Genomic DNA, 19,122 nt, shown 5'->3' on the forward strand with positions numbered 1-19,122 from the left:
GGTACACACAAGAATGATAGATAGCTCACCAGCTAGGTAAAAGATCAATGGGATGCAGACTATCGCCACTCCCAAGATAAAAGACTTGAACAAGTCCCCCACTCAATGGAATCCACCAAAGAGATACAGAAAGAACTTCGCCACCCAAGAGATAAGAGCTAAGTAGAAAAATCACTCCTCACACACCATCACAAGCCAAACACTAATTTACTGTAAAACACACTATATATCTCTATTGATTTCTCATTGATATGTGTGTGTGTGTGTGTGTGTGTGTGTGTGTGTCTATATATATATATATATGACTACATTCCAATAGAGTTAAATGCTTACAATGAACACTTCAACAACTTCCAACACAAAAGACAACTTCCCAGATAGTCTTTACAGTCACTCAGTAATCAGATTACTAGGCTATAGAAACTACCAACAAGACTCTGTAAATAAGTTTGACCGGATAGTAAAGACAAATAAAAGACAAATGGACACACTAAATAAATGACAAATGTTGCCAACATGGCTGCCACATATGCCGTCACTGCACTCCCACATCAGCGCTTTGGGCTGGACAAAACATGCTTATGGAGGACTGTAGTAGCTATGAAGTATGGTGAGGAGTGAGGTGGTTGGAGTACAAAGCTCATTCAAGGAACTCATGGATGTGATTTATGAAAGAGCATTAGGATGGGATGGGTAGGTTCTTACAATACACCCATTTTGATGCTGGCACTGGTAGTCAAATCCAGTTCTGGCATGACTGCTGGTGTGGAGATCAGCCTTTGCGAGTGGGTTTTCTGTCTTGTATGATTCCTGACTGCTCCAAAGATAGAAGAGCATCAATGGAGTCTTTGTTGGTGCAACAAACAAAAAGGGAGATAAGGAGCTGGGATATTAGATTCCATGAAGGCTCTAATGATTAGGAGTTAGAATTATTAGGAAAAAATTCTAAGCGGGCAATCTAATTAAACAGGAAATTGTCATGGTGAATAGGTGTTGCATATGTCAAAAAAGCAGTGAAGACACTAAAAACTTGCAACTACATTGTCAAATGGATGGAATTTTGTTTCTCTAGCTTTTGGAGTGAAATGCGTAATTGGTGATCCTAAAACAATGAAAGGCGTGCTGCAATGTTGGCAACAAAATCCGAAAACTTTTAGAAGTAGAGTATGGAACATAATCTCATATTGTCCAATGTGGCAATCATAAAGGAAGTGGAATAGGACATTCGAGGGGTAAGAGCTATCTATAAGGAGAATAAAATCTCAATTTGTTGTGTCTCTTCTCTATTGGATGTCACTGGATGGGAGTAGACCATAAAAAACGTATGAATTGATAGATTAATCCTATCCCTAATCATCTATAGGAGAACTTGTGGAATATATAGCTAGCATATCAGTTATAGCCTTCGTATTCTTTGTAAAATTTCAATAAAATTATTGTTACTTATAAAAGAATGAAGGAATTGCCTTCCAAATGTCAATGCCATATCGTTTGTTGAACACCATTCCAACACACCAATAACTAAACCATTGATCTCAGCATAACCCATCTAGCTCCAAATAAACAGAAAAAAAGAGTCCACAAATCGAATAGCTGTATGTTTCCATTTTTTCTTAATCCCATATTTAACAAATATGAAAATCTGTTGAAAATACTAGCACCCAACTCAAATTCCTTAAAAAACCATATTATGTGAGAACAAGAAATAAAAATGCAAGGCAAGAAAAGCTGCCAATAAGCTTGAACTCAAATCAAAACTCATCCACTAGTAAGTACAGGATGGAGGCAGCTGTCGTGAGTTCAAGACCTTATGGGTAAGAGTGTAGCGTACCAGCAGAACCAAAAAAAAAAAAAGTAACAGGGTTTCTTATTGTTTTATTAGAGTGTAGCACTCCAATTCAATTCACTTTTTCTACAATATTAATTCAAACCTCGTCAATGAACTCTAATTCAATTGGCACCTCCTCCCCTTATAAGTCCTATGTGAAGGGTTGGGTCATGGGTTCAAGACCCATCACCATCAGGTGAGTGTGTAACTTACCATTAAAAAGAAAATATGTTAAATCAAACCTCATTTCTAGTAGGAACACAGTAGCATAATCTAATCCTAATAAAAAAATTTAGGAATGATTTTTAGGTGACCAAGTAGTGCAGTGAATGAAGTAGATAGGGAATAAGTGAGGGACTTACATTAACTTCTTAGACCCTTGATATAGCCTTTGGCAGCGATCTTTCAATACATCAGTTGTCTGTTCTAGCGAATATATCTGACCATAATGGAAAAATGAAAGAAGTAAAATAAGTAGTATGACCACTTTTTCTTTAAATACAAAATGAGACAGTGACAAAGAAAAATTACATGGGTTCGGCAATTTCAACCATAAAAAACCTTAAAGACAACCTCTTGATTACTATTTTTGTGGAATACAATTCCAATAGATTAAATATAGATTCTGATCCTATAACAAGTCAAGTATAGAAATTAATATAAATAGTAAAAAAATAGATATATGATAGAGAGTCCGATTGGGATTGTACCTGCTTCAGAAACATAGGGGAATCGTCCAGCTTGATAAAGGCACCCATTGTTTCTCTCGACTCGAGTCTCAACCCAAAAACGCAAAATCTCTCTCTCTCTCTCTCTCTCTGAGTTTCAGATCGGAGTGAAAGGAAATAAGATCACAATCAGAAGTCGTTTCACTCTTTCACGTCAGTTGAGTTGAGGTGAGGTGAGGTGAGGTGAGAGGGCAATATGGGCAATTGGTTAACTAAACACCGAGTGTGCACCTTTTTTCTCCTCGTTCAACAAACATAAAAAAAAATAAATAAATAAATAATAATAATAATAATAATTTTTTTGGATAGGTTGAGGTTCAACAAACATAAATTGAGTGTTTGGATTAATTTCTCGCTTTATGGACACAAGGTCCGTTTAGATACTGTTTATTTTGTTGAAAATTAAAATTTGAAAAGAATGAATAGTGCAGTGCATAATGTCTCCTAAACAATGTAATCCGCATGCATCAATAATATATATTAAAAATAAAAAATAAAGAAGGAAATGCCAGATGCAGACACTGGCTTTTCATCCGGATCCAATCGCCACCATAGTTACTTCAACTAATACTAAAGTTCCAGTCTCTCAAAACAAAACTAGTACTAAAGTCTCCTAGATGTTTTTTTTTTTTTTAAGAAGAAAGTCTCCTCAATGTTATTTATCTATATCTATACTACTATTTAAGGGGTTTTCCCTATTTAGGATCCTCATTTTTTTTTGTTCAAAACTACCCTACACCCCTATGTTTAAGTAGAGAAAAACTAAAAAATAATCTAGTAAAAATACAACTCTAACTTTCACTAAAACATGGCCTAAAAAATACGGATACTTTTCTATTGATTTTTAAATTATTTTATCCACTTATAAATCAAATTCTCAAAATAAAAATTATATATAAAAAATAAAAATACAAGTTTTTTTGTAAACTTGAATGAAATACTATAACACTATAAAAAATAATAAATAAGTCTCATTGCACACATAAAGCGCGTGTGATGGGCTAATTATTATTTAAGGGGCTTCTAAGCTATTTAAGTCATTGACGTATAAATAAAATACCTAAATTTTAGGCAAACTTAAAAATAATAATAATTTTTTTTCACTACGTTTCTCCATATCCTACAAAATTAGGCACCACCTCTCCTTACACTTTCTAACTTCTTTTTTTAGATTATATTAATCTGGTTTTATTTTTGATAAAGTTGAACACGTACAAAAAAGAAAAATGCGAAAAAAAAAATACTATTTAAGGGGCTTCCCTTATTTAGGATCCTCATTTTTTTTTTATTCAAAAAAACTCCTACACCCCTATGTTTAAGTAGAGACAAAACTAAAGGAAAATCCGGTAAAAATATAACTCTGACTCCCGCTAAAATATTGCCAAAAAAATAGGATCACTTTCCCGTTGATTTTCAAATTGCTTTATCCACTTACTAGCCTCTGAGTGTTATGTGTTTGTAGATTACTAGGAGTGCGATGAGTGTTATGCGTTTGTAGATAAAATATTTTTTTTCATCACATTTTTAGGTATTTTGTGATTGGAAAATGTAGTAATTTCAAATTATAATGGATTTAAATTATTAAATTTTACACAAAAGATAGAATAGCTATACTTTTTACAATCATATCCCCATCCATTTTGAAATGAATAGATCAATATTTAAACAATTTTTTTTACTACAACCATTTTGATATTTATTTAAATTATTGATAACACAAAACAAAATCCACCATTTTGAATAGAGTTAGAACTCTATCATCGATGGAGTTATCCCAAGAAGAGTGAGAATCCTACTCCAAAACATTCTTTCATACATCTCTCTATAAATGAATACATGGCCAAACATACTCCATTTGCTATTGAAGTGGTGTTCCATTATCGATACTTGGGGTAGTTACTTGGTCCATTACATAATCAGCCAAACCCAAAGTCACAACCTCAAAAAGAGCAATGATCATTACAAAAAATTTCCAAAACAAACCTAATTGAAAAATAGGAAAAAAAAATGTTCATAAAAAGAAAGCACCAAATATGTACAACTTGAATTCTTATATAATCAATATTATACAAATAGGAAAATAAAACACCCCTCACAAAAAAAATTATAATAAAACATCACGTGGGATTTTTTTTTTTGAATGATAAATTTACTCTATTGGATATGTGCAAATTTGGAATGATATAAGTGTTGATTTCTGTTCCTGAGACTGAGAGCATCAAAACAATGAATTGTGGAAATAAACTAGAAAAGAGACCTGAGAAAGAGATAAAGAAGAAGAGATTAAAAAGGGGGGGGGGGGTAAGATTAGTTTAAAAAATTACGAAAACAAAAATACACAAACTAATAAATTAATAATTTTAACGTTGTCAAAGGAAACAAACCTTTCTAAAATTGGAGATGATAATTAATTGAGCAAAAAATTGATGAAATCCTGAAATCTATGAAAAGAACCTGAAAAGAGAGGTGAAATATATATAAATAGAGATAGTATGTGCTTATATAATGAGAATAAGATAAAGAAGAAGAGATATTTTTTATTAAAAAAAAGTGAGATTTGGAAGTGGTGAACGTGGGAACTATTTGAACTAAAACTGTTTAGTTTGAATTGTAAGAGTGGGAGATAAGTTTATCTAAAATCAAGGATTTTGAAGCTAAAAACTTGAGTCCTAATTTAAAGGTGAGAGAAAAGGGGAAAGGATAATTGTTATTGTTTTTATATATTCTTATTTTTTAATAAAAAGAATTTTATTAAAATTTCTGTGGGGGGTAAAAATGCTTAAACAAACGTTTGGGTTTTGGGCCTGGTTAGCTGTCATAAGTCTGTCCAATCAGAATCTTCTAGGCCCACAGGTTAGTCCACACTATAATGGTCCGAGGAGTAGTCTGAGGTGGAGTATTTCCTCGGACAGGCCCAGTAAAGGCCATGGGACTTGCTAAACGGTTTAAAGACAGAATTCTGAAAGATCTGTTGGGTAAAGGTGTGATCCAAGCACCCGTTGGAAGCAGGAACGAGAGAGAAATATCTGAGGAAAAAGCTGCTACCACCGCATTAAAAGCCTTGCATTTACCTCCCTGGTCGAATTAATGGAGAAATGACCTTTGAACAGTAGCATTCAGCCTTCCAGCTATTGTTTGAAGACTTTAAGAAGGTGGTGGATGGGACAAATATCTGGAAAAAAGATTTGTGTTACACGTGGATGGATCAGGGAAGAAGAAGAAGGATAAAGAAGACGAGAGAGGAGAGAAAGGGAAGAAAGGCTCTTCTTTTTTGGAAGCTAAGAAATTGTAATCTTTTGCTAAAAGAAAGAAAGTCTGTACAACTTGTCCTCGGCTTACGTCCGAGGAGGGTTTTGTCACATTCATCTATTACTTGCATAGACTGCGGCATTCTAGCTTGTTGATTAACTTTCCAACATCCCAAACCTAGGTTTCAAACTCATACTCTACAAATTTCATTGTTTAAGGCTCTTTGAGCCTGAACCCATCACTTGTTTTTGGGTACGGGTACAAATTGTGCACTTACAATTTCAATAGCAAAATACGGTGCTTGAGGAAATTGAAATTGATTGTGTAAGTAGGGAGGGTGGTTTTGGTTTTGGACGTGGAGTGAGAGTTTTTTTTTTTTTTTTTTGGGATAAGGATAAGGAAAAAAAAAATTAAGGTTTTAAAAAACAAAACCAATTTAACGTGAAGGAGAGGAAAAAAAAAAAAGAGATCTTGCAAAAAGTTTTTTTTTTTAATTATGGAGTAAGGATAATAATAAATAAATAAAGAGGGATAAGAATAAGGGTTTTTTTCCTATAAAAAAAAGTATGGGTTTTTTTAAAAACCAACTTAACGTGACGGAGAGGAGGAAAAAGGAGATCTTGCAAAAAAGTTTTTTTTTTTTAAGAAAAAAAAGAAGAAGAAGAGGAGAGTTGGTTGCTGTATTTTAATAGGAGTGATTGTAGCAAATTTGAATTTTAGTAGTGGTTTAGTGGATGTGAAGTTATTTTGTAGTGGGTTGTTTAAAAGTTAGAAGTATAATTTTGCTTGATTGTCCTCCAATTTTGTCCAGGTGTAGGGATATTTTGGAATTAAAAAAAAAAAAAAATTGGTCCAAACAGGGGAAGCCTTTTAAATAGTAGTATAGATAAATTAGATTCTCAAAACAAAAATTATATATATAAAATAAAAACACAAGTTTTTTTGCTACAAAATAGACGTGTAAATTTGTTCATTTCTTGAAACTAGCCTCATGACACCCCTAATTATATTAGTAGTTCTAAATATGAAATATTAATGAGAAAACATGTAAATCTGAATGAAAAATTATGATATTATAAAAAATAAGAAATAAGTCTCATCGCATGCATAAAGCACGTGTGATAAAGCTAGTTATTATTTAAGGGGCTTTTAAGCTATTTAAGCCATGGATGTAAAAATAAAATACCTAAATTTTAGGTAAATTTAAAAAAGTAGTTTTTTTTTTTCACTATGTTCCTCCATATCCTACAAAATTAGGCACCACCTCTCCTTACACATTCTAACTTTTTTAAAACATAATATCAACTTGGTTTTATTTTTGATAAAGTTGAACACGTACAAAAAAGAAAAATGTGAAAGAGAAACAAAAAAGGAGAGATACTTTTTTTTTCCCTTAAATTAGCATGTGTTTTTTTATAAGAACCTGGGTTTTTTTTGGGTTAGAAAATAGATATGAATGTTATTTCAAATTACAAAAAAAAAATAATAATAAAAATAATAGAAGAGCATTTGAGCACCTGCGTGAACGCGTGCTCAAATGCTATTTTTCATTAAAAATATGGGTAATTACAGTAAACCCACCTGTAGTTTGGTCCAAAATCACTTTGCCTTCTCGTGGTTTGAAAAGTATCACCTCGCCCACCTAAGGTGAGCTCTGTTTATATTCCATAACCCACCTTTGCCTATGACGTTAGAAAAAACACATTTCAACCCCAAAATAGAACATAACATGAATCAAAACACTCTCTTAAAATATTTTCGCTAGAGTGACCACTCATGTTTTTTACATTCAAATCTCCATTGATTGAAGTTATTGGGCTTGATTCTCTAAAGTTTTTCAAGTTTCTAATAAATCGAAGTTAGGTTTGCAGTACAGGTAAAGAAAAACCAAGTATGTATGTTTGTTCTTCTTTTAGGGTTTGAATTTTTTTTCAAAACAGCTGCAATTGTACGGTATGAAAATGGTCAATTTGTTGATACCTTACATGTTGTAATACCCAGGAAGCAATTGTTGAAGTTTTTGTCAATCAAACTTTTTGCAATGGCTTTATCTAGTGGTAATTACCCTATTCAAGTGGGCATATGTGTAATGAGCAAATATGTATTTTGAGAACAAGTTTGACGCTTGAGAATTTTGGGAGGAGACTCTTGGGTTGTAGCCAATAAAAGGTTGGTCCAAAGTGTCCTTTCTTTGATTGGGTGGATAACCCAACTTGTAATCGTGGGAATGAGCCCTTGGTTATTCAAAAGATATCTTGGCTTCAAAGTGCTATCTTACTTGCAAATGAGAGGCAAAGGATAGCTCTAGAAATGGCAGATGAAGCTAGGCAAATAGCAAAAAAAAACTCTAAAAATGGAAGCCAAAGCCAAGGAGATAGAGAGTTCGTGTTGTCTGTGCAAAAGTTAAGGAAAAAGCCATGATTGCTCGTGAGAAAGAGAGAATGTGTAGGCTTGCACAAATTTTTTCATGGCTCTTCTTTGCTATTGTTATGTTTTTGTTTTCTTTTTGCTCAATTAAGCAATTTGGAGTGAAGAGATTGAGGTTGCCATGAAGTAGTTAATTAGTTAGGAGAATTAGTTATGGCAATGTTGTTAATGGATTTGCATTGTAATAGCACTTACCTACTTAGATAATGTTCATTATCACTAAATATTGGTAATAGAAGAAGTGTTACTTAATTGTGTGTTATGTGTGAAGTTGTGTTGAAGTTAATTTGTTGTTATTCACACCACCTATAAATTGTGAAATGTGTCATGTGTTGATACTCAACTAACATAACCACATAATGTCAAGAACACAAGTTAAGCATTAAAACAATCTGTTCATACTATAATAACTTCAATTTGATTATACCATAACAACCGTACTGTAGGTGCAACCGGGGGAGGGGGGGGAGTACATCTTAGCCTAGTGGACCAGAGCAAAGAAGTAAAATGAAGTTGCTACCTAGATTAGGTCTAGGAACCATAAATATAGCGCCCTTCGTAAAAGGACTGATCTACTACCAAAGCACATGTCTGAAGTTTAGGTATGGGAATGGGAAGGTGTTAAGCACCCAACCCCACCCTACCCGTGGGTTGGCTTCCACTCATTGTGTCTTACGTCTTAATCTTATTAAAGACACATTTAACATTTATCATTCTAGACTCACACACACACTAGCATACATTTAATCATAAAACATGGCACTTTTATCCCAAATCCTAACATACATCTATCATGCATCTCATAATATCTCAAACCCTATCATACATAGTATTATATCATATTCAAGGCAGAAAAATAGACATGGCAGTAACTAAACAACATGTTATAGGCATCTAAACATCAAAAACACATCATTCAACCAAGCATGTTCATACTCATCCTCAAGGTAAAACCATATGCATGTCCATGTGAATGCATGACTTATCTCACATACCTTACTACACCATAACACCTATGCATCAATTTGTTTAGTGTTCTAGAAACTAAACATCCAAAACTTTTCAGGGACACCAAGATCAGCTCAATTGGAGTCGTGAAGACCATCAAATACATGGTCAAAGTCAAAACCAGAAAAAGTCAAGGTTGCTGATGTCAGCAGCTAGCCTAGGGCACAAAAAGTAGCCGCTAGAGCTAGTCGGCAGCCCTTTAAGGCCGCCGAAAGTTGAAGGGTCAGTTTTTAAAAATAAATACCCTAGACACCCTTTAGACCCAAAAAAAAAAAGTTTTGGAGCATTTTGGAGCACTTTTCTGGGTAGATTCTCTCTCTTTTCCTCTCGAAGTTCTCTCCCAAACACATTGAGAAAACCTTTAATTTCTCCATTTTCTCAATAACCAAGAAGTAGTGTTCTTGCTCTTTTTTTCCTTCTCCTTGGTCTTATGACCTTGGATTTGAGGTTTTAAAGGTGTAGAAGTAGCTTTTTAGCTATCTACACCCCTATCTTTATCTTGTTTTATAACATGCCTTATTGCTTTCCATAGTATATCTCTTGCTTTATCTTACTTCCTAGAATGTTCTGTTTCTTTTCTAGCATGTCTCCTTACTTTCTAAAATTTTTTATCGCTTTGACAATGTTGGCCTAGCCTTCTTGGGTCAGGATATGCCTAAATACCTTGTTTGTTTTAGCTATCTACACCCTTAGCATTATCTTGTTTCATAACATGTCTTATTGCTTTCCATAGTATATCTCTTGCTTTATCTTACTTCCTAGAATGTTTTATTGCTTTTCTAGCATGTCTCCTTACTTTCTAACATTTTTTTTTATCACTTTGACAATGTTGGCCTAGTCTTCTTGGGCTAGGATATGCCTAAATACCTTGTTTGTGCTTAAATCTACATGCTTAGGTTTATTCCATGTTTCCACGCTTTATGCCATGCTAGTGCTTAGCTCTATATGTTCATGTGCTCCTTGCCATGTTTATGCTTATATCTACCTGTTGGATGTTATGCCTTGTGCTTTTATAGCCTTTTATCTCTTGTTCTGCCTTTTTTCTTGTGTTTTGGCCCTTAGGTAGGATGTAGATCTAGACCTTGTAGCCTAGGCCTACATCCATACACCTAGACCTACATCTAAGGGTTTGGATCACTTCCTTATGCATGTGTATGCTTGCTTGCCTTTATACTTTATATCCATGTTTGTCTGACTAGATGCTCTTGCCATTCTTTGTGCCCTCTGTGGGTTTGTGCTTGTTGGCCTTTGGGACCACTCGCCTGTTTGGTTGCATCCATCCCTTCTTGAAGCTTGTTTGGGTGCAACCATTTGTGGGTACACATCTTCGTGATGTTGGTTTGCTTGATGCATACCCTTCTCCACTTCATGTGATGATATGTTTGTCTTGCTTGCTTTATGCCAACCCATTTGGCTCTCTTTATTTCTTTGCATCTTTGCACATTTTCCAACATGTTCATGCATGCATTTTTGTGTGTGTTTGTGTCATCAAGCTTGGTTCCTACAATCTTATGCGGGTTCACACCCGTCATTGATACACGAGACCCCGAGTCCTTCTAGGAACTTTATTTGTTGACACATGTGTCGTCCATACTGCAATCTCATGGAACTATGGATACCCGATCCAAACCTACATTTTGTCCTCCAAGGACACTCCTTTTTTTTGATAACATGTTTGTTTCCCCCGTTTGGCTTTCTTTGTTTGAAGAAGACGCAAGCCTAAAAGGGCAATGTTTAGTAGATTAGGAGGCCTAGCCTCCCTGAGTGGTTTCCTCTCTCTCTCTCTCTCTCCCCCCCCTGCCCCTTCTTAGCCTTCTCTAGATCCATGTACTAGGTTTTCTTTTCCCTTGTACCTTGTTTGGGCCGCATCTCTAGGGTATGGTAATGTCTATTTTATATTTCCTATACCTAGCTGGGCCATACCCTTTGGATTTTGGCAATGTTTACTTTACTTTCCCGCTCTGTGTAATAGCATTGTGCATGATGTATGTATACTTATATGATCGTGCACTTTATATGATGGACTCTCGTGGTTAAGAGAGTGACCATCTCTAGTAATGAGTGCTCTTGACCTTGTAGCGTGGGTATGCGCTTAAGGCACTTGCTATAGGTGCATATTCACGCTATATTTTGTGTGTGGTCATCGCGGTATGATTGTCTCGATCTATGTCACCTAAGTGACATCAGTTTTCCCGTGTATGCGACACGCATCAATATGCTTAATACTTTGAGGGGCTCCAGCTCTTCTTAGTATGAGCATATTGGCACATGCCGTATACATAGGCACGAAACCCTGTCGATGTGCCATAACACACCAAACGCGAAATTTTGCCGAATTTTTGCTGTAAAAATGGGGCACCTTCCTTGTTGTATTCTCACAACGAAAGTTGGGTGAAAATAGCATTTTGTGTGCTATGATGCACCCAAGATAAAGCGTTGCCAAATTTTCGCCACGAAAATACTGCGAAATGTTGTCGAATTTTCATCGTGAAAATTTGGCAACGATTCCAAACATACTAGTGAAGCATCTATCAAGACCACACCCTTTCCGAAATCAAACCTCAAAGCCCAATTCCATTAAAGCCCAGAAAGCTAATGCCAATAGTTTGTTTTTAATTGTCATTGTCCAAAAATTAAAATTTTACCAAAACAAAGGACTGCCTACGGACATGCGTTGTGGAGTGCCTAACACATTTTCCACATGTAACTAGACTTCTGAATTCAAGAATCAAGACTTTTTATCCGTCCACATTAGATTAGGAAAAATGACCTTTTTCTTAACTTAAGATCGATAATAAAATCAAATAGAGTCAAGTGACCAATCACACCTTAGAAAAAACCCAACGATTGGTGGCGACTTTACTTACCTTTGGTAATTCGATTAAAATTGACCCGATTCCGTCACACACACTATAGGCCCCGACCTTTTCATAGCACCTGAGCTCTAAGCTCGCATACACACCCTATGCATGCACTTTGGGCGCGCGAGCGTCGCTGTGATGGGTGGTTGAACCTCCACGAGGCATCGACAGTGAGCACACCTTTGGGTAGTCATTATAGATTAAGTAAATAATAGTCACCAAAGATGAAAGAAGAAATGGACCACATGAGCAAGGTACCTTATGCCTCAACTATTGGCAGCCCGATGTATGTTATGGTGTGTACACGGCCAAACATTGCACATGCAGTGGGAGTTGTGAGTAGATACATAAGTAGGTCAAGAAATCAGCATTGGGAGGCAGTCAAGTGGATTCTGAGGTATCTAAAAGGTTCATTAGATACATATCTTTGCTTCACGGGTACAAGTTTGAAACTGTAGGGTTTTGTAGATGCTGATTTAGCTCGTGACATTGATAGCAGAAAGAGTACTGCAAGTTTTGTATTTACTCTGGGTGGTATGCTTGCTCACTCCCAAGTGTAGGAGATCGTAACAATATAATTCTCGGAGTACCAAGGTTGAACCACAAGGAACGGGGTAAATTCAAAGACAAAGTGATTTAAAAAAAACTTTTGGTGTAGATGAAGAATAATTTTTGCCTGGTAATTGTAAACAAGAATAACAGTGATAACTTATTTAAGTCAATAATGTAAATACTAAGGCATCGAGGTGTTTTCCTATATCAATATGAAATTCCATGTGATCGAAGAAATTATATATTTCGTAATTGATTATTCTTATACAATTAAATACTTATGATTCGATTGAACTGAGACAATTCAAGAATGCATGATAACCTAAATTAATAATGCAATTAGAAAAATTTTCAAAAAAACCATTCACTTTAAAACCTGACTTCTATTTAAAACTATTAGAAATTCATCTATAAAATAAGAAAAACATGAATGAACTTGTTGAAAGCATGGAAAAACTAACACATCAAAAGAAATCTAATTAAACAATCAAATATGTTATTGATAAAATCTTAGAAAAAATCACATTGAATATTCATACCGTATAGAAGAAACATAACCCTAGCCCTAGCAAAGAGTTTAGGCTGCCATTTGATAAAGGAAAATACAAGATTTTTTTCCTCCAAAATTTTTTCTGCTCAGCCTCCATTCAAAACCCCAACGTCAAAGTGTCCAAAGAAAATAAAATTTTTACTAGTTTAATTTTCGTCCAGATTTGTAGCAGTAACTTGTGAGTTAATTTCGACCTTCAAAAATTATGAATTTTGAAAAACTCCAAATTGAAAAGTTGTAGATATTTGAGACATGGTTCCAACTCATCTAGCCTTGTGTCAATTGGATTTTTGAGGAGAGAGATACACCCAAAATATTAGTTAGTACTCAAATCTGATTTTTTCTTTTCAGATTCTATTTTTTTGATTTCTTTCCTTATTTGAAACTTCCAAACATGGTAGACAACCCAAGCACTCCAGTTGCACCTTATTAGAGAAGCATGGTCCTTTAGCTCCTCTTTAATTCTATTTTGGTCTCCATTTTCTCATAAACTCCTGTAAACTCATCTTTTTCACATGATTTCTTGACAGTAGAAAATTATACACAATGAATGACATCTTATTCAAGAAATTATGTAAAGATAAATAATAGGGACTAAAGCAAATCATGGCTTAATTATAAAAATTAAGTATAGTAATAAGGAGATAACACCCACATTAATATATAACAAATATACATGTAAGGCGTTATCATGGTACAACTATATCTTGGGCTTCAAATCTGCGGATGATCATTGCTTGTCTACTACAGAAGCTAAGTATGTTGCAGCGACTGAAGCTATAAATGAGATGATTTAGCTACATAGTTTCTTGGATGAATTAGGTAAGAAGCAAGAGATGGGCATTCTACATAATGACAGTCAGAGTGCAGTTTTTCTTGCTAAAAATTCAGCTTTTCATTTAAAGTCAAAGCATATACAGATGAAATACCATTTTATCTGTTACCTTGTTGAAAATAAGTTGGTAATACTTAAAAAGATTTATGGATCTAAGAATCCGGCCGACATGTTGACTAAGGGTATCACTATTTAGAAGCTAAAGCTGTGTGCAGCTTTAATTGGTCTTCTAGCTTGAGAACTGGAGGATGAGTTGTAGTAATGAGAGACTGTTTTTGGAGGATTACAATTAATGTTGGTGATTGAACTAGTCTCTAAATGGGAGATTTGTTAGGATTTGTGAGGCTTAGTTGTATTTGATTAGGATTATGACTCAATCCAAAATAATATTGTTAAGGTTTTTAATGAAAGATTTTTTAAGGCTTAGTCCATGGAGCAATGAGAGAGAAAACTGTACTACCACATTTGGTATTTTTTCCCTGAGAATAGCAAAATCCCTACAACTCCGTGGATGTAGGAAAATTGTCAAACCACGTAAATATTGTCTTGTGTATGATTGTTTCTTTGGCGCATATTTTTTCTCTATTTTTTCATTTCACAAATCTGGGAATTTTGTGAATATTCTCCTTCAAGTTTGCTAAAATCCAGCAATGTGAAATTCAAATAAATATGTAATCTGTATATTCAAATTCATTGTAATTTGTATAGAGCATTTATATATATGTACAAACTCCCAAAACAATTGTTACGAGAAGCCAAAATTATTTTCAGTCTGTACAGCTATTTGTAGTTCTATTAAAGACAAATTTTACATGCCCATAAAAACCAAATAAAGAAGTAATAAAAACAATGGAAAGCTTGAGATGAAAACTAAACTAAATATAAAACCAAGCTTGGGATAACCTAAAAACTTAAATTGAATCCAAACACAAACAAATGAAAAAAAAAATTCTCATATTAATACAAACAGAGCAAAAACTCAGAATTCTTGTGGTGGAGGACATCAAGGGGCATTCTCATGGGTGCAGGTAATTGATATGCTAAAAGGCCCATATTAATAACCAAAAAAAAAAAAAAATCATCTAAAATAAAGGATCAATTAAAAAGAAAAAAAAAACTAAATCATGACTACTAAATACCGAAACTTCCTTTAGCTTTGATTATTATTAAGCTTAGTCACTTATGGAGGCTCAAGGATAATGGGCTTCTGACATTATTTTTCTCAAAGCAATACTAAAAAGTAGCAAAAACCAAAGCCCCTAAAGCAAACACAATTAAAAAATTTGTTGAAAACCCCTTTTTAACGCTGGCGAATCAAAGTTATGCAAGTGCGTGAGGTCAACTGCACATCGAAATTCTATTACAAATCTTAACTACATCTTACATGAAATTTACCTCATGGAATTCACTTGAACTAAAAGAAACCAAAACACCAAAAATTGTACAAAATCCTGTTAAATACCTACAAAGAACAAAATTAAGGAGATAATCAACACTGAAACCCTTCACTCACTCACCCAACAGCTTTTGAGTGTAAATATGATGCTTTATTAACAGAAAATCTAAAAAATAAATTTAATGATTCCCAAAGCCAAAGTTTAACAGCAAAAAACTGTGAAAACCATTCAAACGAAACCCAAATAACTCACATAACAAAGTATTCAATCTTTTGTGAGAGAGAAAGTAACAATTAGATAGCAAGGGCAAACACATTGAATATACCAATATAAATATGTATGTAAAGCTTAAATAGAAACCAAAGCAATACAAAAAAGTAGCATAAACCAAAGCCCCGTAAACAAAATTAGAAAATTTTCAGAAAATCCCTTTTCATCGGCGGCAAACCAAAGCTCAACCACGTATCCAGAGCAACCCACAACCACAAACCAAAAAAAATCCATGAACAATTGAAGTAGAGAGTGAGAGAGAGAGAGCAATATATAGAAAATAATATTAAAGTAAATTAAGGAGAGACAAAAACATGTTTTAATTACCTCAAAGTAATTTGCCGACATAGAATATGATGGGCTAGGTTTGGCGACAATGGATAGGCAGAGAGTTGGTGATCCGTGGTGGCGGCGGTGGTGGGAGGATTTGAGTTTTGGGTTTTGATTTTGGAGGAAGGAAAGTTTTAGGTTTGGGGGAAGGAGATGTTAGCATGAGAGATGAGAAGAGAGATTTTTTTTATAAAAAAAAACTTCATCATGTTTTTGTTTTTGTTTTTTATGAAGTATTGAGTTTTATAATTTGTATTTGGTGGGGGAAAAAAGAGACTTTTTTTTTTAATAATACTGATGTGTAAAAACGTGAGAACTCTAAAAAAAGTCAAATATTGGTCAGAGGCTTCAGTTTTATATAATATATAGATTAGAATTTTAAGTTTGATAAAGGCTACTCACAACTCTCAAACTCAAAAATCAAACTTTTATCTATCATCTATATATAATAGCAAAAATCTAACCCTCAATTTTCTCTCCCGCTATGTCATGTGATGTATCTAACACATACTTTCAATCCTGAACCAACATAATTTTTCATTCCTAAAAACACCGTATAATAAGACAACTACTCAGATACACTGTCTAAACCAATCGTTATGGCTTTTGTCCGAACACTCCTATTACGAATACACTATAAAGCCAACGTTTGAACTCTAATGGCCTGTTTGGAAGTTTAGAGAGGGAGGAGAGTAGAGGAGAGGAGAGTAGTGGGGAGGAGAGTAGAGTGAAATGATTACCCTCCACCTTGTTTAGATGTTTTTAAAATTAGTAAGGGGAAAGGGAGTAATTAGCCCTTCCCCTTGTTTGGATGTTTTTAAAATTGGGATGGAGAGGAGAGAAAATGATTAAATAGACAAATTTACCCATATTTGAAAATAAATTGCAACATTGGTCTATGATTAATTGGTTTGTAATTTTGTTAATTTAAAAAGGGTAAATTGGAGAATTCATTTGATCAATAATTTATCTACTCTACTCTCCCTCCAAATCTCTCCAATTTGGAGGAATTAAAAATGAGGGGTTAGAGGTAGTTGAAAACCCCCCAAACCCCTCCAAATCCCTCTCCCTCCTTCCTTAAAAAACTTCCAAACAAGAGATTTAAATTACTCTCCCTCCCTCTACTCTACTCTCCCTCCTTTTTTAAACATCCAAACAGGCCATAAAAGAGAAGATTTTGGAAAGACTAAACACAATGTTCGGCTATCTTTTAACAGAAATGTTATATGTCCACAATATTTTCACAACATATTCACCACAAGACTTAGATGGCAGATTGTTATATATGGTTTTTAATTTGAATCCACCATTGAAATTACTTTCTCGCCCACAAGTAAAAGCTTGTAACAACCTGTCATCTAAGATTTGTTGTGAAAATGTTGTGGACGTAGCATTTCTCATCTTCTAAACACGTCATCACACTTTGTCATATAAACTTGCCAAGAGTCCTACCCATGTATAAAAGTCAATGTTAATTACAGTCCCATTTAAAATAAATAAATAAAAGAATTTTTTTTAAAAAAACATGGTGCCTACAAAATTTATCTTCCTACCATATCTAATCTTAAGCGAAGAGGGGTTATTGAAAATGATACATGTGAGACTTGTGTTGTGATGCTTTTTGAATCGGTGGAGCGTGTTCTTTGGAGCTATCCATGTGCATCAAATATTTGGGCTTTAAAATCTATTTTCAACTTTGCTGGCAGTATCCTATTTGGTGATTTCATGGACTTTCTATGATTTTTAATGTTCACTCAACAATATGGTGATGACACTTTGGAATTAGCTATGACTATTTCATGTTTTAAATGGACTAACAGAAATGAGAAGAGGTATGGGGGAAGACCCAAATCTGGGCTGGATGTTCTGCAATGGTGTGAAATGTTAATATTAGATTTTAAGTAAGCCAATTCTAAGGTTGACACTGCTGGACCTGTGTGTGTTCAAGGCTGTAGGCCACCTGTTCCTCCTTTGTATAAGGTAAATGTGGATGGTGCTATCTTTCTGTCACAACATGAGGTAGGGGTTTGGGTTGTTATTCGTGATGGTCAGGGGTTGGTTATGGCTACACTTGGCAAAAATATTAAGCAACCATTGAGTCCTTTAGAGATTAAAGCCCAAGCGCTTGAGGAAGGAATTCCCTTTGCTAGGGATATTGGTATACAAGAGTTTGTGCTAGAAGGGGACTCACAGGTGGTTGTAAATGCCATTACGGGTTGCTCTCATCCTCCTTCATTGATAGCCCTTGTTTGTTCTCTTTTGCATGAGCTTCATAGGGTTGAGGTCTCTCATACTCGTAGGGATAGGAATGTAACTACACATTTGTTAGCAAAATAAGCTCTAGGTGTTGAGCATTATGTTACTTGGATTGAGGAGAGCCCTTGTTTATTAGAACACGCTATCTCAAATGATGTAATTTCTTTTTGTTTTGTTTAATGAAATTCTAGTTTTTCTAAATATACACACACACACACACATGATGATGCAAAAAGTTAGCAGTTGAGTTCCTTGTCTCTACTGATGGACAAAGTGAGTTGAATATGTCGCCGTTGTAAAACCTGCAATAAGATTCAAACTGGGAAAAGAATACTCCAGTGTGGTGTTTGGCAAAAACCCTTTAATGATTAAGTCAGAAGGAAGTTTTGAGATTGGATTTGACATAAGAGTAGTTTTGGAGGAAATTTTGTGTGTACCTTTTGATTGTGTTTCTCCTTTCTTTTATAGTTGTTCATTGCCTTAAAAAGGCAATGAATCCCTGCATTTATGTGCAACGGCTAGTACGTTACAAATGGGTGCTCTAGTGTGTACATCTCCTTTGTTGCCATTGCCCCATTTATTACTCTTTGTCATAAATGCTTGTAATGAATGCGTAACACACCCTAGGGTTGTCATACTCACTAATGACGGTTTTATTATTTTTTCTACTCATCAACTGCCCCCTATTTGTGCCTTCGTCATATGAGACGAGATAAGAACACAGTTTCTCATCACTTCGCGTTCCATGTTCAACGCATTTATTGTGAGTTGATGTTTCATCTACCATGTGATATGTTTACGGTTAAGATGATTTCGTCGTGTTAGTTTTTC

The 19,122-nt window shown here is 34.7% G+C and overlaps 2 protein-coding genes across 3 annotated transcripts in view; one reads left to right on the plus strand and one right to left on the minus strand.

The window, feature by feature from the left end:
- Positions 1-2,766, minus strand: part of LOC142628005 (ADP-ribosylation factor GTPase-activating protein AGD4-like) — a 62,973-nt gene extending 60,207 nt beyond the window's left edge. For both annotated transcript variants that reach the window (XR_012842970.1, XM_075801928.1), the window contains exons 1-2: positions 2,539-2,766; positions 2,191-2,267 (exon numbers count right to left, since the gene is read on the minus strand). Coding sequence is in view for 1 of the 2 variants with exons in the window: in XM_075801928.1 (XP_075658043.1) it covers positions 2,191-2,267; positions 2,539-2,586 (125 nt within the window). In the remaining variant the exon portion in view is untranslated. The remainder of the gene's footprint in view (positions 1-2,190; positions 2,268-2,538) is intronic.
- A 15,091-nt stretch (positions 2,767-17,857) lies between these two features.
- On the plus strand, positions 17,858-18,372 carry LOC142628794 (uncharacterized). Its single transcript, XM_075802833.1, has 2 exons — positions 17,858-17,867; positions 17,984-18,372. The coding sequence occupies exons 1-2, from the start codon at positions 17,858-17,860 to the stop codon at positions 18,370-18,372; spliced, it is 399 nt and encodes a 132-aa protein (XP_075658948.1).
- Positions 18,373-19,122: the final 750 nt, after the last annotated feature.

Source organism: Castanea sativa, chromosome 3 (genome assembly GCF_040712315.1).
Source record: "Castanea sativa cultivar Marrone di Chiusa Pesio chromosome 3, ASM4071231v1".
NCBI classification, from domain to species: domain Eukaryota; kingdom Viridiplantae; phylum Streptophyta; class Magnoliopsida; order Fagales; family Fagaceae; genus Castanea; species Castanea sativa.